The sequence below is a fragment of the Nannobrachium achirus genome (genome assembly GCF_963921795.1).
Source record: "Nannobrachium achirus genome assembly, chromosome: 2".
Lineage (NCBI taxonomy): Eukaryota > Metazoa > Chordata > Actinopteri > Myctophiformes > Myctophidae > Nannobrachium > Nannobrachium achirus.
The window spans coordinates 62,109,394-62,136,072 of NC_137811.1; the positions used below are offsets into that span (position 1 = coordinate 62,109,394).

The following is a 26,679-nucleotide window of genomic DNA, read 5'->3' on the forward strand; positions in this document are numbered from 1 at the left end:
CCAGGGTGTAGCCTGATCCTACCTGATACACTGTCACCTCCTCCTCCCCCAGTGCACTACTGGCTCGTAAAGATATTCCATTGATAAACAAACAGTCTGCTGGCTCGTAAAACTATAATCCATGTGGCTAAACAACAGTAAACAAAATGATCCAACACGATTCCGGTGTTGTCCCTGTGTTGGTCATCCACTGGTCGTAGTAGCCTCTGTCTGGACCAGTCTATGGTCTGGACAAGAAAGAACGCACCCCGCTGAAAGGTCTCTCAAAAAGGGGTAAAATAATTGTATCCAGTTGTGTGTGCAATCTGTGCATGCACGTGTGCATTGATCCAGCAAACTTTTCTCTGCATTGATCTGCCAAAGTGTGTGTGTGTGTGCGTGTGAGAGAGTGTGCACGGCATGCTGCAAAGATTATGCAAAGATGTAGAGATGAGTTACAAGTGTTTCCTTTTGTTAAGAAATCACATGACACAGGGTTCCTTTCAAATAGGATGGTCCTTCTTCACATGTGTGTGCGCGTGCACGTGTGTGTGTATGTGTGCATGTGTGTTGAGACTGAGCACAGTGCTACAGTTGCATCTATTGGCTTGAAACAACAAAATCAACCCAATAAGAGACTTATTCATGTTATTTCATAAAAAGCCTTTTTTCTAGCCTTTTTAAACAAATTAGGCCATTTGGGGCTGGCGCAGTAGTCGCTAATAAATTCATAGAAAATCATGGAACATAATTTAAACTCTTGTTTATTTTTTTTAATAAAGTATAGATGTCTATGAACAAATGGGTATACTCCATTTGTTCATAGACATAGAAACACATTTCCAAAATATTCATTGCAAATTAGTCAAAATGCTCCAAAACCCTGACATGTTTTGGAAGAGTTTAATAAAAAACGTGGGGCAGGCAATGTGTTAAGGAATAGGAGTCTACATGCATGGAAAGGTACTGAAGATGTGGCGTTCAGAGCAAAACAGAGGACAGGAAGGGGGAAGGCATGCCGCCGGTGGAGAGGCTAGATTAAAAGGTGATGCGAGGAGACAGAGCTGGAGAGAATAAATGAATCAATTATTAAAGAGAGGAAGAGAAGAGCAGCGGGGCAAGAGAAGAGAGGGAATGAGGAAGAGGAAGACGAGAACAAAGACTTTTCCAGAGGAAAAAGGATGGCAAACGTTCCGAGTTGTTTGAACGGAGGATAGAATAGGTGCTGATAACGAGGAGATCTGAGAAAAGGACACACGAAGAGGAAGTAAGACGCGTGCTGCTGTGTTTCTTTTTTATTTTTTTCTCTAAGACACTCTTCTTGACAGGGAAGGTTAGTCCGTCACTATGGTTCCAATCAAGCCGATACCAAAATAGCCGAGAGCACCGACATCATAAGCCTTAGCTCACAAGAACTGCTTTCCTTTAATTTGAACGGTAACACAAAGCACAGAATACAACCCAGCTTCATAAGGCAACATACAGTAGATGCCTACATCATTAATAATGATGCCTTTCATTGGCCATATAGGGATTTGACGTGGGCTTCTGCTGGGAAGACTTATTCTCTGACAACAAAAACTGAAAATAAAGAAACCTAAATAAAAACCCAAAACAACACCATTCATATAAAAAACGAGTTTAGACGTATTGATTTTCTGTGAGAAACACTTCCCCCTCAGACAGAAAATGAAGATATTAACTTACTGTTTACACCTAGAGGCAGTTGGCTCATTCTTACATGCTCGGAGTATTTTTAGTGTCTCAAGGACATTTTGACAGGGCTGCAGCGATGATTGAACCTCAAAAGAACCCTTTCCATTATAGAGGCCTGTCACTCAAACCGCTGGGCCGTTCTGATGCCTACCTTGAGGTTGGATGCCAAGCTGATGATGGACAGGTGGCGAAGCTTGTTCCTCTGTGCAGGGGTCAACTCAGGCAGAGACGCTGCCCTTTCTGGATGGGTAAAGAGGAGAAAAGAGAGAAGACAGAGAGAGAAAACGAACTAGATGTTACGAGGTGTCGAGCTGTCATAAGTGACCGCTGTAGTACACTGGCCGTCGCTTTGGGGGGGGGGGGTGACATTAACCCATTTAGGCCTAGAATTATTTAATGTTTTAACTATTGAAAAATAGCAGATATACAAGCTCACAGCGGCTGCGAGCTTGTATATCTGCTATTTTTGAAATATTGCGATTTACTTTGCAAGTCTTTGAATATATCTTTTTAAAAGCGGACGTTTGTAACTTAAAGGAGTAGTTCACCCCCAAAATGACTTTTTTTCTATTGATTACTCATGCCATGGAGAGTAGAGTTCAATAATATTTTTAGGTTTTTGTCGCATTCCTAAGACAAAAATGTGACAACAATAAATTTACCCCCATTCGTTCCGGAGTCGGACCCGTTTCGAAACGGGTCCCCATCCGGAATCAATGCGGGTAAATTTACTCGAATCAAATTTTTGTCTTAGGAATGTGACAAAAACCAAAAAATATTATTGAACTCTACTCTCCATGGCATGAGTAATCAATAGAAAAAAAGTAATTTGGGGGGTGAACTACTCCTTTAAACTTTGCTTCTGGGGCATCCCTAGAACTAGATATTTTGATGGGGGTCCGTGGCCAAATACATGTAATTTTGAGGGTCCTTGACATGAAAAAGTTTGAGAACCACTGATTCAGAAGAAGGATTTAGAAGACATTTATAGAATCGGATCAAGAATATTCAAGACTTGCACAAATGTTTGACGGTAAAAAAACAAACAAAAAAACAGCAGATCTACAAGCTCGCAGCGAGCTTGTATATCTGCTCGTTTTTAACAGATAAAGCATACAATAATGGTTAAAGAGGTTCAAATCTAACATGACGCGTTCCCGGTCTAGATTGCTTAAATAACGACGACACGCACGGGTGAGGGCGCCCATGCTGACAGGGAGCAGGGGGGCTCTCTGGTGACTAGCAGTGCCAGCAGGCCAGGAGGCAGCTCTGACAGCTCCTCTTTTGCTCCGCTACAACGCCGTTCGAAAATTAATGCGCTCCCTGTTGGCGTGATTGGGGGGGGGAGAGAGGGTGTCGGGGACGACGACAATAAAATCGTATCTGCTCTTTCTTTTTGCTTCCTGCGGGCTACCTTTTATTATTATTATTATTATCAGCATAAAGTTAGCAATAAATAATACCCCACCCCGAGTCCTGTTCAAGCTACATGATGTATCATATCGAGGGCCGGTTTCACTGCAGTGAGATTAGTTTGTTGTCCTTCGGGGGGTGCTGCCACCTCGTTTCGGCTCAACCAATTGGCTGACAGCTCATTGAGTTATGACCTGCCTCCACCCCCCCCCCCCCCCACCCCTGATTGCGTCTGTAAAATTACCTGGCTGCGGTATCTCAGCAGATGCCTGCTTTTTGGTACCTCTGAGACAATTGTGCCCCAGCCTGGCAGCCATGGTGAAACGCAGCTAATAATAAAAAAAATAAAATAAAAAAGGTTCTGGAGGTCCCCACACTATTACTTATTTACAGTGCTGGCTGCTGCTGCCACTGACATACCTTTGTAGTCGCTATAGGTTCCATAGGCAAAGAGGTTGAGGAGCTGGTACACCGGGGCATGGGGACCCGTCTCCAACTGTAGGTCCAAAGAGGACGACGGGGAGAAAAGAGGGGACAGGGAATGGAGGGAGAAGGCGAGAGAGAGAGAGGTGTGTGTGCGCAGGAGGGCGAGAGAGAGGGGGAACGAGAAAGAGGGAGTGGGCAGGGAGAAGAAAGAGAAGGAATGAGCGAGGCAGTGGGAGAGGTACAGCCAGTGTTAGTTGAAGAAAGGATGGTTTTATCTTTTGATCACCATGTTCGATTCTGAGGATGACTCTGGTTGAGAGAACTTAGAGAGAGAGAGAGAGAGTGTGTCCCAAGGTAATGTCAGGCAGAGGAGTGTTTGTATATACAAGTCTGTTTGAATCTGAGAGAAAAAATATCTGGGCCACAAGGGATAATGTGAATACATACAGTATGTGTGTGGTAAGGGTCAACCAATTTATTTTCAGAGCCAATATACCAATACTGATCAAAGTGATCATCAAAGAGATAATGGTATTAATTTCACAGTACAGCATCCAATAATGCCATAAAATTAAATACAGTCACAGTGTACATTCTTTTATAGTATAGGCTTGAATTTCTATGTGTGATATGGCGCATTGGAAAAAAAGATAACTTTGTTGAACTTGAGAAAGCCTCAGCAGTTATGTAATCTGTTCGGAGGACATGGCTGAGACTGTCACTTAATAGGAATTGCTGGTCCACCTCAAGGTCAATCTACCTTGAGGCCAGGCTAGCTCATTAGACCGTTTGCTCTGCGACAATGTCTATTTGGGATTATTTGGGGTTTAAACCAGATACAAACTGAGCCCATGGATATCACGTGGGCAATTTGCAAGCTTTACAAGAGTTGTACCAGTGAAGGAGTCTCAAAGCAAACCACAGAACTTCGGTGCATTTATTCTCTGACAACTAAACTAAATTGTAACAGTAGTGTACTGGAGCCATGATTGGTGCGTTTTAGGGCTGCCCCTTGAAATTTGACAATTTGAGTGGTCAGTCGTAGACCCCACAATCGAAGGAAATTCTTTTGTTCGAGCAGTGTTTTGTTATTTTTTCTTATTTTGAAATCCACCCGGATGTAATATCCGCCCAACGAATATTACATCCGATAAGCGGTCGACCACAAGCGTGAAAGACAGAGAGAGAGAGATCGGTGGTGTGTGTATTTGTACATCAGATAAATTGGAGAGCGCGGGTGCGATTGTGTGTGTGTGTGTGTGTGTGTGTGTGTGTGTGTGTGTGTGTGTGTGTGTGTGTGTGTGTGTGTGTGTGTGTGTGTGTGTGTGTGTGTGTGTTACTGCACCTCTCTGACATTGGGCAGCTCCAGGATGTCAGAGAAGACGTAGAGTCCAGGAGTCTCCAGCAGAGAGCTGACAGCCTGGGCCAGAGCCGGGCCAGACAGAGACAACAGTTGCTCCACCTCCATCTGACACCGGGGGGGGGGGTAAACAGAGGGCAGATATAGAGATACACCTTAATAGGTAGCTTAGCCTTAGATTGTATCAGCAGTTCAGTGCTGTACGGCTAACGCACCAGAGGCTAGATGGAAATGTACCATAGCGTTTTTTAAATAGCATATCCAAACATTTGAGTAAGCCATGTCCAAGCAGGAGTTTGAACATAATAGCTGTTATGTTGATGGCTATTCCGATTACTGTGGCAACTGAATCTGTGACCACGCTTCCATTAGAGACAGAAAGAGTACTATACTTAGTAGACCGGACATCAAATGTATATTATATATTGGAGACAACAGGAGACCATAAGGACATCCATACTACGTCAGTGTTTTAAGTCCTACAATACACCTTTACAGCCTAGGCTAAAATAAATGATTCTTGTAAAAGAATACATTAGTTTATCACAAATCAACCCAAAATTTAAGTATTCACAAAGGTAACATGAATTCTGATTTGTTATTAATATTGTGCAATCCAAAGGCAGACAAATCTAACCGCAATTACGTAATAAGAAAATAATAATAATAATTAAATAGCTTATTCACCATTACCATGCTTCTTTGTCTGTTTCACGCTTTGATGATGTTTTACAGATTTTTTATGTTTTCTTAAAATGGCAGATTCCATGAAATGCCATTCTACAATCCATGAATTCTCAACTGAGGAGTATATTGATTTACGGGGACACCACTGACATGTGTGAGTAATAACTTTTTCATGCTTTCCAAGCCACTGAACAACCACTAATGCCCTGCAGAAAAGGACACTTGAAAAGGAAAAGGCCGCAGACCTTATCTTTAGACCAAGATGGCACTAAAACACATATTGCAGAAGATAAATGCACCAGAGAAACATTAAAAACCGCTCGACCAAACTAACTCTTTCCATTATGGTAATGTACACCTTAAATAATAAATCTAACTTGAAGAAAGAAAAAGATTGGCTTGTAGAAGAAGCCATCTCTTTCTGCGAGCCTCAAAATGTTTTGTCAAATTCAATGTGAGTTTTTTCTTTCTGTTTACTGAACTATTATGCTGACCTCTTTCACTTGGCACACTGCCTCCCTCACTCCTTGGTAAACCTTGAGTCAAGAGTGCAGCCTCAGACAGACCCCCATGGTGTTTCAGGGCATCCAGGCTTTTGTAGCCCCGGCAACTAAGCTTTGTTATTTTGCTGTCAGTTTCATCCTCTTTTTGTAAGCACTTTATAACCTTGTTTGTTTCAAAACAAATAAACTTTATAATTATATTGTCATAGACAACAGACAATGTGTCAGCAAAGCCCATAGGATTATCAAAGACTGCAGCCACTCTCCAACCCTGAACTGTTTCAGATCGTTGTTGACGGGTGGAGACATTGCATGTCCAAACCTTCCTTTTTGTTATTATTTTCAAAACGATTTAAAATTGTGAAAATAGCCGACACAACGCCTCGTGATGCGAGGCGTTGTGTGCTTGTAGATCTGCTATATTCACTACTTTTGTGCGACACTTTTGTATGATGAAGAAGGGCTATAATTTATGAAATAATAATAATAATAATAATACAAATTTGAAACTTGTAGATAATAGGTTTTTGCCCGACAGTGACGAGATGCTAATTTCTGGCAAGCTGTACAGCAGCCTTGAGGCCCAGGAAAGCAGGCTCAGACAGCTTTTTCCTTCAGCAACCAGGCTTATGAACAATGGACATGAACAGTCTCTGCCTGGCACAAACACAGTGTATATGTAGGCAAACAACTGCATACATTACACAAACATGTATTTATCATTCTGGATGCATTTTCTGAACACAACCAGAGACATATTAAACAGGCCAAGGCCAACAGGGTCGGCTGCCAGTGCCAGTAACAGCCTGTAGTATTTCTCCTCCATACTCAAACCCAAACAGCTCAATTGGAAATGGTCTTTTGGACAACAGTGGACAACTGTGGTTATACTGAGGCCTGAACGGCTGAGAAAGCCTTTCCCTAATATCACCCTGGAATTAGCCTGGGATCCCATCACTTTTCGGGGTTTGATCCGGTCGGGACCGGAAACGTAGAGTGTTTCCGGTCCAACATGACGTAGAGTCTACGTCATGTTGTAGTCCTAGACGGACTACACTTTGGCCGAAACTATCAAACCGGAAACAGTTTAACCCAAAATAATTCCCCTGCACTCAAGGACATACTTTTAGGGCCTACCTAATAAACCCCTTGATGTGGTGTAGTTTTGGAAAATTTGTTTGGTATCTGCATATTTTAGTCCAACTCGTAGCGACTGGCAAGACTACACTAGGCTACTCGAGCATTTTAATAGGGATTGGGGAAACAAACAGGGGGAACCAAAACAAAGCGACGCCGCTTCTTCTGCTTGTGGTTTCCGCCTAGACCGGATAAAACGGCCCGTTGTAAACGAATACCACTGGTGACGCGAGGTTACCCTTTTTGTCTTACCCCTAAGACAAAAACTTGATTATAGGAAAATTACCTCGTTGATTCCAGATGGGGACCCAAATGCATTCGGGTCCCCATCCAGAATCAATGGAGGTACATTTATTGTAATTAAATATTTTTCTTAGGAATACGACAAAAACAAAAAAATATCCATGAATTCAAGTCTCCATGGCGTGAGTAATCAATAGACAAAAAGTCATTTGGGGGTAAACTACTCCTTTAAGGAGGAAATGCATCACTGACAGAGTGATAATAACAATAATAACTCAGCATTCCACTTTGTTTTATGCTATTCCAGTCAGCACCAATACGGAAGCTTGAATCCTTACCAATATGTTGCTGTTAGCTTTACTAATACTACTTTTATTTACTAATACCATCAATTATACTTGGTATTGGGACTGGGAGACAGTTGAAAGTGTGAATGCCAGTGCATGATAACATAAATAGTGTCATATTGATGAATAATACAAACATTTGTATAATGTAAAAGAGGTTAGAAGAGCAGTGCAATAATATTCATAGGATATGTAATCAAAGTCCACAGAAAGGAATAAGGGGTTCTTATACTCTATACAAATATACAGACAGAGGTCAGGTGTGCTGTATGTATGTAAATAACATGGAGGTAACAAACAATTGTATTCAACTACACAACGAATCAATGTGAAAAGAGTAGTCATTCTTCTGCGGGCAGAAATTCTACCTTTAAAATGTGAGTTTTGTATTATTCATAATATAGCTGTGCACGGCCAAAGCAAGTAATCTTCAAAGAGCGTTTGTGGCAGGATTCCAAGACAGTCATTTCATTTTCATTTTCATAAGCTAATGTGTGAAGTTTGATAAATAAAAACAGACCATTGCAATAAGTGGTCACAGATGGTCAAGAAGAAGAGCACAGAACGCTGAAGTCACATTAAACGTGACGCGTATGACTCGGTGAGTGTTGCTGCTGCCCAGTGTTACCCTGTTCCTGCTAGTAGTAAATATCTTTTGGCAAACGTTACTGAAATGAGCGACTTCAACAAAACATAAAAGACATGTACCAGCAGAAGGATGAGAGGCACAAAATCCACACGCAGAGAAAACATTTCAGTCGTGCATATTAATGTGTCATGCACGCTACCTAGCCCGGTGGCTAACAAGTACCGCAAGGCTTGAGCCAAAAGGCTGGGCCTCTTCTCGTTTTAAGCTTTCCTAGCAACACAATTCACAACATTGCATTGTATAAACGACTATTAATAGTGGCTTGAATGCACATTGTATTCAAAAGAATACAAATAATGTAGAGAGGGCGACATTTCTTACCTTCTTCTGTCTGTTTGTGGTTGATAGCCTCTTATCTCGGTGGCTCAGTTCCGCTGTCACGACGGTCACAGCACGTTTGACAACAACAGAGCGTGCTCTCTGATTGGACTGAAGTGGATGGTGGGCGGGGTATGTTAGCTGCCAGTCAGGGGAATAGTGGTGACAGCGCCTCCCAGCGGTGGTGTTGTCTACTGTACTGTCAGCTTTGGTACTTGTAACAGTGACAGACAGACAGGGAGGGAAGGGTGGCATGTGAAGCAGAGCTATGCAGATACAATGTTTTTATTGCGACCGAAGTTCGCAGTTTACTATGAGAAATGTCGCAGCTTGTCTCCGTGTCAGTCAGTCAGTCAGTCAGTCACTCAGTAAGTACTAAGTATACATTTTTACAGTCTGTTGGTTGGTTCCCTTGTCACTGTGACATCAGAGGTGATATCACAGGTGACATCACATATGTAAAAGTCCATATATGGGTATTCCCCAGAATCTATTTTATGCCCATATATGAAGATCCCTGATCGATATAAATCACTGGATAGATGGCCAAGCCATGGCCCATATTTATGTGTCTGGTTCAAATAGGGATCTCCATGTATGGGCATAACATATATTGTATACATATGGATACATATATGACGTTTTTATACAAAAAAGGAAAAAACATGTCACCTGTGACGAGGAAATATATATATATATATATATATATATATATATATATATATATATATATATATATATATATATAAAATAAAAAATGGCAATGAAGGATGTACCAAAACGTATTTAGACATAGTCGTTGAATGTTCATCATTTAGCTCAGCAGTTAGCGAGTCAAATAGACCCACAGCTAAAGTAGACCTACTTTTTATTTGTTGCATATTTAGATAGATACTGGCATGTTATCCTGTTTGCACATGGGTCAGACACAAGGTCTACTAATAGCATTTAAACCCAAGAATGCACCATGGCTTGTTTACATTGGGGTCCTTTGTAATCAATTCATTGAGACATTAACTAAATGAGTATGCTGTTTCATTTGCTTGTCCACAGATGTCACAGATGTTATGTATTTAGATGTTACTTAGGTAAATGCTATGTGAAGTTTACCTGACATCCTTCTTACTTTGTAGCCGTTAATTTTCTTGGCACTCTATACTTTTTCTTACTTTGTTTACTAGAGTTCATTTAGTTTACAGTTCATGCAGTGACAGTCACTGATCATTCAATTCGTAAGTTGCCCTCCATAAGAAATTGGTTTAAATGCCTAAATTGTACAGCTCAAAGGAGTAGTTCACCAACAAGATTAAGCCTTTTTTCTCTCGTTTTTATCACAATAATTTGATGATCGGTCAATAGGAGACTCATAGGAGACTTTTTGAGTCGCATATCCAAAACTCTGCCTGTCATCAAATTATTGGCTAAGGAAGGCGACAAAAACTAAAACATCTCCATGAATTCAAGGCTTCATGGGGTGACTCTGTAATTGTTAGAAAATAAGTAATTTCTTTGGTGAAATACTCCTTTAAGTCAAGACATCTCTAATGGCTTATCGTAAACTGCACACATCTGGCCCCCTGTCTAAAACACATCAATTTATAATGACTGCATAAAATCTGATAAGCGTACAGTACAGCCTCTATTCTATGCAATCTATTCTACAATGACTCTTCATTTGTCCCCATAAATGTTCATCCTTCACTTTATGTGAGTATTCATTCCCTCTCATGTACTGTACATAAATCCTCCTTCAGTTCTAATTTCCAGACATTCCAGAGTTATTATTGTTTTGTTTTTCAGTTCTTTGGTGAATGGTGATCCTGTCAAGCTGAATGACCTACTTGTGACAGAGACAGACATCTTTGTAGATTTGGTCATACAACACATCAAACCAAACTCTTTGACTGGCTGTCTAATGTCACATTTCCACACTGCAGTCTGCTCCATGCTCAGGGGCGTCACAAGGGGGGGGAGTGGGACTGAGTTACTAGGGTCCAAGGTGGAGGGGCCTTAATTATTTTATACTTTAGCTGTTGAAAAATAGCAGATATACAAGCTCACAGCACTGCGAGCTTGTAGATATGCTATTTTTTAAAAGTCGTGAAAATGTGTGCAAATCTTTGAATATGGGCCTATGTATTTTTTAAGCGAACATTTGTAAACTCAAATTTTGCTTCTGGGGGGTTCCTGGAACTAAATATTTTGAGATGGGCATGGGGGTCCGTGGCCAAATACATATCATTTTGGGGGTCCTTCACATGAAAAAAAGGATTTGTAAAATTTTCAAAGACTTGCACAAATCTTCACGGTTTTTAAAAAATCTACAAGCTCGCAGCGCGGCACCAAGTGCAGCGCTGTGAGCTTGTATATCTGCTATTTTTCAATAGTTAAAGCACAAAATAATGCGTAATAATACGTTCCCAGTCTAAATGGGTCAAACCCCCTCCCCTATGAAGAACATTCATGGGGGGCCGCAGTGAATCCTTGTACCCAGGGCCCACAATTCGGTGGAACACCCCTGTCCATGCTTATACTGACTGACACATTGTCTGAACTTCACTCATCCCAAAATGTGCACATACTCAGACAAGCACACGTGCAAGAAAGAAAACGAGCGTGCACACTCTTATCGAGCTGTGGTCTGATGTCACAACAGAAACCATTGCCTAACAATAGCGATTTGCGCTGATGTTCCGTTGCCTTACGACACCTGTCCAGTGCTTATATATGGCAAATTTGCAGATATGCACTGAAATTGGGCAGGTCCATATATTGGTAAATCATTGTTGTTGCGACCAAAGGTCGCAGTACACCATGAGAAATGTCCCAGTACACCATGAGAAATGTCGCAGCTTGTCTGTCTGTCCGTCCGTCCGTCCGTCCGTCCGTCCGTCAGTCAGTCAGTACATATTTGTACAGTCTATTGGTTTCCTCATCACAGGTGACATCACCTTTGTAAAAGTCCATATATGGGTATCCCTTTTATGCCCATTTATGAATATCCCTGATGTCATCGATATATATCACTGGCCAAATGGCAAAGGCATGGCCCATATCTGTGCAGCTGGTTCAGATAGGGATCTCCATGGATGGGCATAAAATATATTGTATGTATATGGATACATATCTATCTATAAATTAGCGAAATCTACGTCTGCGTGTCATCCAATGGGAAAACCCTTGGAAAGACATGGAGTGACGTCATCAATCGGGTGATGATGTCACCCAGTTCACGTCCCAGCCCAGGCCATATATAAAGGCCACAAGAGGGGCCGTCTATGCCCGTAGCCAATCCGATGTCCAAATACCTTGAGGATTGGTGGATTGGTGAGCTTCACATGACATTTCAGCCAACCAGACTATAAATTGGCCAATCTCCAGAATATTTCAAGATTCACGTGACATCATATCATAATAAAATGGGTGGAGTTGATAAAGCACAATTTTCCTCGATTGGCCGAGCCCTGACCCATCGACTTTGCGGATTGGTCAAACCTAGCGGGACGTTTGTGCCGCCGAACACAGAACAAAGTGCCAGCAACAATGATTTCGAACGCACATCAACAGTAGAAGTGCCAAAAGAAAGATTGATAATCAAGTATACTTCTTGAATTAAAGGAGTACGTTGAAAGACATGGATTCTTGAATGGAAATGTTGGACTGCCTGAGTCCCATACAAAAAACAGTATACGTCAAAGGTCTCGCACCATCAAACACGAAACAGAACATAACATAGACGAACTAGAAGCTCATATCGCCAATACAGAGAATCTTTTAAATGAGGAGCGGGCGTAAACCTCTAGTATTAATAAAGGCTAAAAATGGCTGACTCATTCTGACATCACCAGGATGACTCCCATATCTGAATGCCAATATATACCTGTATATATGTCAGTCTAACCAATATGAAGAAAGCACATAGGGAGGAGCGCACACCTAAGTGAGTGAGGTGCTGACCACGCAGATAACACTGAATGAGAAGGAAGAGGCCGCACACTCTAGTCTAACCAATATGCCCCATATCTCCATATATGGGTATCAGGTAGCTCTGGCCCATCGCGTCTCCTCCCGGAGACGCTCTGACAGACCCGTCGGCAAATGGCTAGACCCGAGTTTCTCAGCCCCTCCGAGCACTCAACATCAGTCAAAATAAACAAAACTGTTTCACTACTCACCAAACCAAAGGTAGTTTTGCGCTGTAGAAAGTCTATTCTCCGCGGTGGTGAACCCCTCAGCACCCCACCCACTCTGCAAAATACACTATTTTTGGCATGAAATAAATAAAGTGCATCCAACTCGACCGCCGCTTATTTCCGGGTTGTGAACCATTGTATCTGCGGTGGCCGCTAGGTGGCTCGAGGTGGGTGCGTTTTATTTCATGACAAAAATAATGTATTTTACAGAGTAGGTGGGGTGCTGATGGGTTCACCACCGCGGAGAATAGACTTTCAACAGCGCAAAACTACCTTTGGTTTGGTGAGTAGTGAAACAGTTTTGTTTATTTTGACTGATGTTGAGCGCTCGGAGGGGCTGAGATACTCGGGTCTAGCCATTTGCCGACGGGTCTGTCAGAGCGTCTCCGGGAGGAGACGCGATGGACCAGAGCTAGGTATCAGGGATCTCCATTATGGGTAACTGGTCCGATATATATATTAATACAGGATAAAATAAAATAAAAGTCCATATATGGGTATTCCCAGATGATTCCCTGTTAGGGGAACCACACTAACAGAATCCATATATGGCCAAGACAGATGGTGTCTTAATTGGCCCTAAAGGGCGAGCCAAGACGATGAGCAAGACGATGAACCAAGACGATGAGCATGGATGTCCATCCGTACAAATACACACAGTGAAACGTAGGAGCGGTTTGCACGGCTCAAAAATAAATAAACTGGGTCTAATTTTGGCGTGGCATCTATGTGTATTTCTTCCATCATTGTGGTGATGTCATATTGATGATGTCACTATTGCCAAAAATATAGAGGGTCGGCAGCCTGCGCAAATTGGTGTTGTCAGGCATTCGCGGCAACCATTTGTGTTGTGAGTGAGGTCAGACCTGAGCTATGCTCAGCATATATAAGATTTGAAAATAGTTTTGAATTCCACTTCTTTCCACAGACCAGAAGATGAGCCTGCAGTGTTCTTGCTCGGTGCTATGAGAAGGAGAGCATAAATAAATATTGTCCGTTACCCAACAGAACCTAAAGCTCTGTCCCTATCACAGTCCATGTATAGATGCAGATTTGATGATGAACCGCCACTCCAGGAAGGAGTGTGGTCTCAATCTTCCCAGACTGTCTGCTCTTCTGATTGTACATTCTCATACAGATCTCAATCTAGCAATGACGACCTCTACTGCCAAATTCCCATAAATGGACAGATCCCATTGGAATCCTTCCAGCAAATCACCAGAATTGTAACCAGCCAAGAACAAGGAGATACAGATGAACCAATATATAACAGTCAACAGAAGTTTACCAAGACTTTAACTAAACCAGGAAAAGTAAAGACACATCTGCTGACTCATATCTGTAAACAGTGTGACAAGACTTTCAATCATTTAGGTCACCTGAAGATTCACCAGCGTATCCACACTGGAGAAAAACCTTTTCACTGTAAAGAGTGTGACAAGAGTTTCAGTCAGTTAGGTAACCTGAAGAGTCACCAGCGTATCCACACTGGAGAAAAACCTTTTCACTGTAAACAGTGTGACAAGAGTTTCAGTCAGTTATGTGTCCTGAAAATTCACCAGCGTATCCACACTGGAGAAAAGCCTTTTCACTGTAAACAGTGTGACAAGAGTTTCAGTTGTCAAGGCCACCTGAAGAGTCACCAGCATATACACACTGGAGAAAAACCTTTTCACTGTAAAGAGTGTGACAAGAGTTTCAGTTGTCAAGGCCACCTGAAGATTCACCAGCGTATCCACACTGGAGAAAAACCTTTCATCTGTAAAGAGTGTGACAAGAGTTTCAGTCAGTTAGGTGTACTGAAGATCCACCAGCGTATCCACACTGGAGAAAAACCTTTTCACTGTAAACAGTGTGACAAGAGTTTCAGTCAGTTAGGTAACCTGAAGAGTCACCAGCGTATCCACACTGGAGAAAAACCTTTCATTTGTAAAGAGTGTGACAAGAATTTCAGTCAGTTAAGTGACCTGAAGAGACACCAGCGTATCCACACTGGATAAAAACCTTTTCATTGTAAACAGTGAAAACCATCTGCACAATGGAGGAGAACAACGTGGTCACACCGAAATATGTCTGTAGGCTGATACATTTTATGATTTCATTTCATTAAGCGTCTCCCGCGATGCTTGGCCAATGGCTAGATTTGCGGCACATACAAACAGACAAAGCCAGATGTAGGAGCGGTAGCACCTCTCAAAAAACTAGTTATTATTAACAAAGGATAAAATAAAATAAAAAGTCCATCTATGGTCATTCCCAGAAACAAAATGCCTTTTATGCCCATATATGGAGATTTCTGATGTAATCAATCCCAGGCCCTAACTGGCCCAAAAGCCTGCTTTACTCTGATTTACACCCTACCTTCCCCGAAAATGTTAATATTAAGTCCATATATGAATATGGATATATATTAATAAATGATAAAATAAATAAAATGTCCATATACAGTAGGGCATTCCCAGATGATGCCCTGTTAGGGTACCCCCTTATGCCCATATATGGAGATCCCCAGGCATCAAAACCAGGCCCTAACTTGCCCTGCTTGGCTTTACTAATTAACATACCTTTTATACCCATATATGGGGATCCCTATCCCAATGTCATCAATATTAAGGACATATATGGGAATGACCATATTTGGTAATGCTTATATATGGTCATGTTTTGACATAACATTGTTGACTATCATGCAGGGGTCTCCATATATGGCTAACTGGTCCGATATATATCACTGGCCAAATGGCCAAGAGTTGACCTCGCCCTTTATGTCGCCCTGAGGCGTCTTACTAGTATGCCAATATGCACTAATGTCAGGCATGTCCAGTCCATATATGCTCATATCTGTGTGCCTACCAGAGACAAGACACCACCCACTGGTCTAGTGTTGAGCCTTGGAATTACAATGGCTGGTGATGTCACGTTACATCACCAAATGACCTATAGTATACAACTGCCCCCAGACCTCACAGCATTCAGTTTAAACAAAAGACAGTCGACAGCCAAGAGAGAAACCATGGTGCTAGACTTGGACCTGTTTCGGACCGACAAGGGCAACGATCCAAAGGTCATTCGTAAGAATCAGACAAAGAGGTTTAAAGATGTTACTCTAGTGGACAAAATTGTCGACGCCGATACAAAATGGAGAAAATGTCGTTTCACTGCAGACTACCTCAACAAGGTCAAGAATCTCTGCAGCAAGTGCATTGGAGAGAAGAGGAAGAAAACAGAGTCGGATGTTGGAGTTGTTGGAGAGGATGATTCCTTACCTAAAGAAGCACAGAATCTAGAGGCTGTGACAGCTGAGACACTATCAGCGCTGACAGTCACCCAGATCAAGCGAGTGTTGGGGCTGGTGGACGAGGCGCAGCAGAGAAACAACAGCGAGAGGAAAAGGCTGGAGGCAGAGCGCTTTGAGTATCAGAGAGAGATCGGTAACCTCTTGCACCCTTCTGTACCCATCAGCAACGACGAGGATGCAGGCAATGTGGTGGAGCGCATCGTGGGAGACTGTAGCGTGCAGAAGAAGTACTCGCACGTGGACCTGGTGGTCATGATTGACGGCTTTGATGGAGAAAAGGGAGCTGTTGTGGCCGGCAGCAGAGGCTTCTTCCTGAAAGGTCCCCTGGTTTTCCTCGAGCAGGCTCTGATCAACTACGCCCTCAGGATCCTTCACGGTAAGAACTACACCGTGCTCTACCCTCCCCTTTTCATGAGGAAGGAGATCATGCAGGAGGTGGCCCAGCTGAGCCAGTTCGACGAGGAGCTTTACAAGGTGATTGGAAAGAGCAGCGAGAAGAAGTCAGAAGACAACGACGCGGATGAGAAGTACCTCATTGCCACCTCGGAGCAGCCCATCGCTGCCTTCCGGAGGGACGAAGGGCTCAAGCCTGAGGACCTTCCCATTCGCTATGCAGGACTCTCTACCTGCTTCAGAAAGGAAGCGGGCTCCCATGGCAGAGACACCCGTGGCATGTTCAGGGTGCACCAGTTCCAAAAGATTGAGCAGTTTGTGTTTGCCTCTCCGTATGACAACAAATCGTGGGAGATGTTTGATGAGATGATTGCAACGGCAGAGGAGTTCTACCAGTCATTAGGAATCCCTTATCGCATCGTTAACATTGTCTCTGGGGCCCTAAATCTTGCAGCCAGTAAGAAGCTTGACCTTGAGGCTTGGTTCCCAGGATCCAAAGCTTTCAGGGAGCTGGTGTCCTGCTCCAACTGCACCGACTACCAGGCCAGACACCTCTGCATTCGCTATGGACAGACCAAGGTGGACAAGGTGAAGTTTGTTCACATGCTGAACGCGACCATGTGCGCCACCACACGTGTGATGTGTGCCATCCTAGAGAATTACCAGACAGAAGATGGCATTGTCGTTCCAGAGAAGCTTAGGGACTTCATGCCCCCCGGTATGACGGAGATGATTAATTTTGTGAAGACCAGCCCCATTAAACAGAAGGCTAAGAAACTGCATGATGGAGGAATGAAGAAGCAGGGAGGAGACCATGGCCTGCAGGATGCGATGGAGAACATGTCTGTTAACGACTAAATAAAGTTCTAAAAAGTAAAACAATATTTGGATATTTATAAAGGTTACTGTTGATATGCATCACAACATTCAACCATACAGTATATCCTCGTCGTGACGGACGCAGGTAATGCTGACTAACAGGGTTCTTGTAAAACTGCTTACGCTAATCACCTGTGCGGAGTACAGTACAATAGCTACATAAACATTGGCAAAAGGCAACCCATTTCATCCAATAGTTCCTGGACTCCCCCAGAATCCTGTTTGTGGACTTCAACTGTCCTTTCAACAATAGCTCTGCTCCAAGCCAAGCTCATCCAGCCGGGCATTCGCCTTGCACACTGATTCTCTAACAGAGGAGGGAGAATGTGTGCAACTGGATATCCGTGTCTCTGAACTGGACTGCTGCAAGGCTCTGTACGCTCTCCCTGCTACTCTGAAGCTGCATCTTGCCACCAATCTCTCGCCAACAGTTGGTCAATCAATCAGTCAACTGTAGAGGACCTGCTCTCTCCAGGAATGGATGCGAGACAGACAAGCGCACACGCACGCACGCGCACGCACACACACACACACACACACACAGCTTTATTCAAATACACACCAACAGACAAAATTACGTTCAAACCTACCACAAATGTATACCAACCCATATACACATAATAAACCCACTATACACACATTTGCATAAGCATTCCCTTCATGCTCTCTCTCTTTCTCACACGCACGCACGCGCGCACACGCACACGCGCACGCACGCACGCACACACGCACGCACACACACACACACTAGTTGCAGACGTTGGCTAGTACCCTAACCTTAGCTCACTGCTGCTTCCTGCAGAGGTATCCTCATTAAGGAACTTTCAACACCTGTGCTGGCTCGGAGGTGTGCTCTGGTGCCAGTAGGATGCCATTGCAGAGTTAGTTACTGCTGCTGCAGAGAGCACAAACTTCTTTATGTGTGTGTTCTTGCACAACCCAAGTAGTCATTTCTCTTGAGCCAGGCTACTGGATGAGATTGTTATCTCTTTATGGCTGTGGCTGCCAAAGTTGCCTTTGGTGGGTGGAGAAATGATTGAATCCTACTTTTTCCTACACGAGTTTGAGTTGTTGAGTAAAGTAGCTCTTGTTCGTTTATTTGTGAGTGGGAAGGTACAGTAACAAACTAACGTTACATGTGGATGCACGCAAACGTGCAGATATGAAAGGCTAGGGCTGATGAAAAAACAAACAAGAAAATATAGTGTATGGAAGTCTGTTTGTTTTGTATTTCTTCAGGCCCTCTCTTACTCACCTGTCTGCAGTATTGAACATAGTTTCTTCTGGACAGAAATGCCAGCTTTAGAAGCAGACAACGGCACAGATTGCATCTAGGCAACACATTATGATTGGCATTCGAAGGGCTTGAAAGTCCATTGCTTATGGGCCTGGGCCACACGGTAGTGGTCAAGGCACCTAGGCTGGTAAGTTGTGGTAACCCCCGTAGAAAAAGGACAAAGGGCCTGGGCCACAGGAAGGACAAAGGGCCTGGGCCACAGGGTTTGCCTGGTTAAAATCAGACCGAACACAACAACACCCCCTAGCGGTAGTGGTGTTGTAGTACGGTCTGGCCCCGATCCATTGAGATTCTATTTCCTCAAACAGCTTTTAGGGTTGGTCAATCAGGGTTGTATGCTTGGGGCACGTGGTTTATGTAGGCTTGGGGCACGTGGTTTGGAGCAAACCCCAGAAACTCTTCCTGAAATCCCAGACTCTCTTCCCAAAACGAAGTGTGTGATAGAGGCTGGCAACGCCAGGCAACCACAGGGTAGTGGTCAAGGCACCTAGGCTGGTAACCCCGTAGAAAAAGGCCAAAGGGCCTGGGCCACAGGGTAGTGGTCAAGGCACCTAGGCTGGTAATCCCGTAGAAAAAGGCCAAAGGGCCTGGGCCACAGGGTAGTGGTCCAGGTACCTAGGCTGGTAATCCAGCCCTTGCAGCGTCGCAGGTTCGAGTCCTGATCCTGACGACCCTTGCTGCGTATCACCCCCCCATCTCGCCATCTCTCTCCCCGTTTCCTATATCAATAAAGGCAGAAAAAGCCCCAAAAATATATATTTTAAAAATAAAAGAAAAAGGCCAAAGATAGTACCTAGTACAGACCACCTGGCAGCCAGCCACAGTACCATATCCAGTACAAAACATTATGGAAATGCAGATGCATTATACCGATTACCTATTCAGCCAAAAGTGCAAGAATGTAACCCAGTTTTCAGAGTTTTGTTCATTGATGAGATGCAAATTTTGGCAAGGGGAATTGCAATGCTCACAGAGTGATTCAGTCTCGATTTGAATAAGGCGATGCACTCTACTCTGAATGGGTGGCCTAACCCTGTCACTGATAATGTACTAAAACCAGACTGGCAAAGACACACTGAACTGTAGTCTATAAAGAGTGAATGTATGTACTGTATGTACACAATAAAATCTCAGTGTTCATTTATCCATTTGTAGGTGTGACAGTGTACAATGTAATGGTTCATTTTTGTTCCATTTGTACACTTAGAGTTAAATTAACACTGAGATTTTACTGTGGACTGCAGTGTATGCCAGCCAGGTATAGGCATAAGCTATACAGATCTTTTTTCAGATATTTTTTGCATTTTCTTCTAAATTTCTTAAAATTCTTTAAAGAGCTTTACAGTATATGAAATAGGGCTTAAGTGGTTTAAGCAGTAGAAATGTGATGTTTTGAAAATGAAGGCCACGGCCTGCCACTTAATCTGGACAGATACACACCTGATTAGTTTAGAATATTGGCCGCTTACAAAAGAAAAACTAAACAAAAACAAGAACAACAAAAAACCCAGATGATGATCTGATTGTAGATTATTTTTTCTTTTCTTTTTTTTTTTATAAAGAGATTTGGTGTAGAGGGAAACAAGGGAGAGGACCTAGTATACAGCCCTGGAGGACCCTGGTAATCTACAGTAAAGCCTCTATCAGAGTTCAAGGTGAAGAGCTATCCACCGCAAATTTTAGGTGTAAAGCTTTCCCTCAAGTCAGAAAATAAGTGTAGGCCATCATAGTCAGTCACGGTGAAGTTCACTGTGACTGACTGGTCCAGGTCGACCAATCAGTGAACGGGGTGAAGCGCCTATCTGTCTGATAGTAAAAACAGAGAGATGTGTTGGGACTCGCGGTGGAAAGCTCTTCACTGCGAGGAATGACGTAACGTTGTAGTTTTATGACTCAAAAAGACTACACCGCGGTGGATAGCTCTTCACCGCGGTACAACTCTGATAGGGGCTTAAGAATATGTAAGATGGGCCAGTCTTACTGTTACGTTCAAAAATAGCTGTATTACAATAATTCAATACTATTAACCATTTACCATTAAAGGAATATATATATATTACTGTTGTATGATTGCCAGACCCATGAAATGGGTAGGCCTACATAAGCAAATGTCGGTCTGTCTGTCCGGGTTTTCTATATAAAGGGTATATATGATGATGACATGATGATGACATGCCTACAAAAGGCATGATGTCATAAATGATGATGACAGACAGGGGGTCTGGCACAACCAGGTTGACCTGGTCTAGTTATTGCCAGACCCATGAAATGGGTAGGCCTACATAAGCAAATGTCGGTCCGGGTTTTCTATATAAAGGGTATATATGATGATGACATGATGATGACATGCCTACAAAAGGTATGATGTCATAAATGATGATGACAGACAGGGGGTCTGGCACAACCAGGTTGACCTGGTCTAGTTCTTATATAAACCCAAATGGAAAAGGGGGACCTTTGTTGCCGGACAACGCCAGTTGGACTTTAACCAACAAACCATTAAAGGTTTAACACCACTAGGCTAGACACAGGTTCGTAAATAATACCAGGCTGGGAGAGCAATAAGTGGGTACGAACACCCTTGAGAGACTGACACCAAACGTTTGTTTCAGGGGGGTACAAAAGTACAAAGTTTATTGGCCTATACAGCGGGGTCTCTAAATGCCCAGAAACAATAAAAGCAAAAGAAAAACCTAAATTCCTAAAAGGCGCCACTAACTAAAAACAGTACAAATCATTTATTAATAGTTAAAATGTTATTAAAATGTTATCTGTGATCGTCTAGTGAAGTGCCAGTGCAGTCACACTCTACTAGTCTCGTTATTCAACGATTGATAGCCAGGGGGTGGGCAGCAGGGAGCCCAGTAGCCACACAGCTCAGCAGTATTCAACAGCATACAGCCTACGTCAGGTTCTGAAACACACAAGGGGAGGCCGGCAGCTCATATGTTCATAGGTGCAGACTTGGTCGTCCTAAGAGTACGGTGCTTAACTTCATGTGTCGCTATGGAAAGGTACTTACACACCAGGGAAGCGTCTGCTTCCCGGTGAGTGGTGTGGACGTGCGACACACACAGGACCGTCTCTCTCACCGGCGGGTCAGGTAGCCGTCTCCTTCTCACAGCGGGCCAGGCACCGGTTCGCCTCTCTCACCGGCTCGCCAGTCTCTCTCCGTTGCTGTAAACTATAAGGTTCACACAATGTTTCTCAATCAGTATAGCATAGCTACTCTACTCAATCACATGAGTCTCTGCTCTGCGCACATGGTTCTTTAGAACCCCAGTGTCTCTGCTCTTCTCAACACGTCTCCTCTGCTCCCCTGCTCAGCTCGACTGAGCCACAGTGTCCCATTTCATAGTCCTGCGTCCCGCCCAGCTGCCACCCAATTGGCCAGCCGTGACGTCAACCCACCCTGCATAGGCTGCGACATGGCCGCTAGTTATCCTATCCAGAACCTTCATTCACTTAAAGTCCCGCAGTCCATTCAGAAAAAGAGAACATGGTTAGGGGGAAAGGAATATTATTACAACATAAATACCATAACGAAAATACAATGTGTTTAAATAAAAGAAACAAAAAGAAAACATCATTGTAGTTAAAGAAATAATACAAAAAATGAAAAATAACAACACCTTCCTTTCATCCCTATCACATATACTGCATTCAAATGGTCAAGTGTTGCCTGTCACTGAAGGCAGTATGAAGGCTGAAGGTGGCCATCTATGGCTTTTATCCAGCCAATTAATATATAGGTTTAGGGTTGGGTCTTCGGTTTTACTACATGCTGAACTGATTTAAAAGGTAATTTAATTACCTTTTAGTTTAATTGTTTATTCATTAGGATCCCCGTTGGCACGTAAATGCCAGCTTGTCTTCCTGGGGCCCGTACAACATTAAAACAAGAACCAAATAAAATGTGTGCTGGTAATTCCTTTAAACAGAAAACAGAAACAAAAACATCTGCTCTCACCAGTGGGTGAATCAATCAGTGACGGAACAAAACAAAAACAGAAAAGAGTACATGTGCACAGGGACAGATAAAACAAAATTAAAACGTCAAACCATTAACATAAAAGTACACAAAGGAGGAAGAAAAATACAAAAAGAGGGTTACATAGTAAAACTTTGAAAAGAGTAATTTAATAAAAACAGGTTTACATTGTGGCACATAGCGGGCAAGGGTTAAGCCGTCTAGAAGAGGAGTAAAGCTTAAACATTTTCAGCATTACATGTTTCCATCTTGACAACTTACCAATGTTCTTGTTCCTTAGTTCTATGATTTCCTTGCACTCAGTTTACAGTCTAAGAAAGTACCATGTTTTGAATTATTTAAAGATAAAGGGATAAAGCATCAGTGGACACAAAAACTAAAGGTGTTCATTGTATTTTTCTTCTGGTAGACTCGGTACAATGTATTCATCACAGAACAAGGTCTTCCTCAGGCAAACAAACGTTTTATTCAAGGCACACCAAAGCCTGCTCCATTTTTGCCCTATTTGTGGAGATAAGTGACCTACGGTCGCTTATCTCCCGATTAGGGAGCCTTACTGGTACTATAGTGATTTATCAGTTATAACACTTGTTGCGACCGTAGGTCGCACTTACTATCAAAACCTGCACAAACTGTGAGTGAGTCCGTCAGTCTGTCTGTCACACCTCACACGTCACACTCTTGCCCTGCTCATATCTCCGCAACCGTTGCCCCGATCCATGCCAAATTTTGCACACACGTTCCTTACCTGCCAAACTACAACCTCCAAGGACCCCCGGAGCTCCAGGGACCCCCAGGTCCCTGGGGGACCCCCAGATGTAAAAAATGACCAAATGTGCTAAACTGACCAAATGACCACCCCAACGGGGCTGCTCACGGGGAATTCCCGGGGACCACCCACTCCTGGTGCTCCAGAACGGATGCAAAAGTGGTGGCGCCCCCAGTGGAGGACCCCCTACACTGCAGCTCACATAAAATGCCGTAACTCCGGCTAGGAGCGACCGGGACAGCCGGGGCCGGTACCTATTCGTCCGCCTTGCCGGCGCGGAGACCCCACCCCTCATTTCTCACATGGCCCTCTTCTAGCGCCACCATGTGGCCGATTCTTGCAAAACACATTTTTGGACACTGCTCCTACAATTTTTGCCCTAAAATCACGCAAATCGGTACACAGTATGTCTACACTCATCCCATCAACATGAATCTCTCCCATATAGCGCCACCTCCAGGCCGATTTTTAAAAACACATTTTTGGACACTGCTCCTACAGATTTTGCCCTAAAATCACGAAAATCACTACACAGTATGTCTACACTCATGTCATCAACATGGATCAGGAAGATTTTGGCAAAACACATTTTTGCCCTATTTGTGGAGATAAGTGACCTACGGTCGCTTATCTCCCGATTAGGGAGTCTTACTGGTGCATAAATATAACCATTTATTGCGACCGTAGGTCGCATTTACTATCAAACCCTGCACAAAGTGTAAGTCAGTCCGTCAGTCTGTCTGTCACAACTCACACGTCACACTCTTGCCCTGCTCATATCTCCGCTACCGTTGCCCCGATCCATGCCAAATTTTGCACACACGTTCCTTACCTGCCAAACTACAACCTCCAAGGACCCCCGGAGCTCCAGGGACCCCCAGGTCCCTGGGGGACCCCCAGATGTAAAAAATGACCAAATGTGCTAAACTGACCAAATGACCACCCCAACGGGGCTGCTCACGGGGAATTCCCGGGGACCACCCACTCCTGGTGCTCCAGAACGGATGCAAAAGTGGTGGCGCCCCCAGTGGAGGACCCCCTACACTGCAGCTCACATAAAATGCCGTAACTCCGGCTAGGAGCGACCGGGACAGCCGGGGCCGGTACCTATTCGTCCGCCTTGCCGGCACGGAGACCCCACCCCTTTTTGGACACTGCTCCTACATTTTTTGCCCTAAAATCACGCAAATCGGTATACAGTATGTCTACACTCATCCCATCAACATGAATCTCTCCCATATAGCGCCACCTCCAGGCCGATTTTTAAAAACACATTTTTGGACACTGCTCCTACAGATTTTGCCCTAAAATCACGAAAATCACTACACAGTATGTCTACACTCATGTCATCAACATGGATCAGGAAGATTTTGGCAAAACACATTTTTGCCCTCTTTGTGGAGATAAGTGACCTACGGTCGCTTATCTCCCGATTAGGGAGTGTTACTGGTAACGAGTGTTATGAAGCATTTTAAGTGCATTATAATGTGTTATGATGCATTATAATGCATTATACATGTGATTATTATGCATTATAGACCTGATCTTTAAGTAAAGTGTTACCTGGTAGTTACTTGCATAATGAGTGTTATAATGCTTTAGGTTATAAGTGCCTTGTAAATGTGGTTATAACACATTACACACATACACAACCTTGATATAAAGTCTTACCCACAATCTTCTGTGGACAGATGCTGCATATGGCCAAGTGAAGCACAAGACTAAGATTAAATAAAAGCAAACATTGACTTTAATGTCATATGGTCTTTAAGTATTGTGAGGGTTGCAGTGCTGTAAAAGTATGGTATAAGAACAAATTGGAAACAGCAGGCTTTGAATCATTTCACCCTCAAGCCACCAGACCCTGCCTTGTTCGCTTTAACTAAGGAATTACATTTAAAGATGAGACTGAGGCAGACAGTCATTTTTCAGTAAGTTATTTCAAGTTAAGTTTCTGTATTTTGTATTGCTGCATTGCCCACACAAATTATTGTACACAAAATTGCGAATGTGTCCAAAAGGCAAATCAATAAGCAGCATCAATATGGGAGACACTGATGAAGTGAACCTAACCTGAACTTAAGTGCTAGCTTGGCAACAGCTCTAGTTTCAAACTGTCAAAGAAGACACATACTGTAGGAAACACAAGATACCAGAGGCGCAAAGTACTGAACTTAAGTGATTTATTAAAAAAATCTGATACTTCAGAGTTCAGAGTTTAACTCCACTACTCTCTACTACTCTATAATTACTTGACGGCTTTAGTTAGGCAATTCTTTACAGATTTAATTTAATTTTCCAAAACACCACTTAAATCCTATTTTATGCTTTGGCTAATCAAAAATGAAAATAGCTGATTTACAAACCTCACTAGTCACTACGCTTGTAGATCAACTATTTCTGAAAAAGTTTGACAAAACCTTGAGTACTTCTACTTTGGTACTGTAAGTATATTTTGATGACAATCCTTTTTGTACTTGAGTTTTACTCAAGACAAATTGTGAATACAGCCCTTTTAATTGTAATGGATATTGTGGTATTAGTACTTTTCTCACTGGGAAATACACACAAACATACCTAACCTGTCTCACTGAGGCTCTCTAAACATTGTCATGCAGCTTTAGTGAGGCCTATACTGTGCTACTGAAGGTGGTTGTTCAGAAGCTCTGTGTTATATTAGGCTTCTTACTTTTAACAGAACACCATGCTTGATAAGTGTGAAAGTAAGAAAGAAAGAAATGACAGCTAAACCAACGTTTAATAAACGAGTTGAAAGAAACATTGAAACGACAGCTAAACCAACTTTTAATAAATGAGTGGAAAGAAACATTGAAACGACAGCTAAACCAACTTTTAATAAATGAGTGGAAAGAAACATTGAAACGACAGCTAAACCAACTTTTAATAAATGAGTGGAAAGGAACATTCTTGATTTTATTTATTACTGTAACAGTTGTTTTGGTGATGACAGGCATGTTTGGCAGGTATTGGTGGTGGTGGCGGCTTGTCTTTTCTGTTCTCTCTTTCACATCTTTTTATTCACTGAGGTGTTTTGAGAAAGATTATCTACAGATTATCTGA

At 42.9% G+C, this 26,679-nt stretch overlaps 2 protein-coding genes across 3 annotated transcripts in view; one reads left to right on the forward strand and one right to left on the reverse strand.

Moving 5' to 3' along the window:
- cops7a (COP9 constitutive photomorphogenic homolog subunit 7A) overlaps positions 1–8,845 on the reverse strand; it is a 19,892-nt gene extending 11,047 nt beyond the window's left edge. For both annotated transcript variants that reach the window (XR_013962946.1, XM_080746829.1), the window contains exons 1-4: positions 8,782–8,845; positions 4,880–5,002; positions 3,529–3,604; positions 1,847–1,935 (exon numbers count right to left, since the gene is read on the reverse strand). Coding sequence is in view for 1 of the 2 variants with exons in the window: in XM_080746829.1 (XP_080602955.1) it covers positions 1,847–1,935; positions 3,529–3,604; positions 4,880–5,002 (288 nt within the window). In the remaining variant the exon portion in view is untranslated. The remainder of the gene's footprint in view (positions 1–1,846; positions 1,936–3,528; positions 3,605–4,879; positions 5,003–8,781) is intronic.
- A 7,139-nt stretch (positions 8,846–15,984) lies between these two features.
- LOC308302152 (serine--tRNA ligase, cytoplasmic-like) lies at positions 15,985–17,520 on the forward strand (the record flags this gene model as incomplete). The annotated part of the gene is made up of 1 exon (XM_080746373.1): positions 15,985–17,520. One exon carries the CDS (start codon positions 15,985–15,987, stop codon positions 17,518–17,520), a length of 1,536 nt encoding a protein of 511 aa, XP_080602499.1.
- Between the last annotated feature and the right edge of the window lie 9,159 nt (positions 17,521–26,679).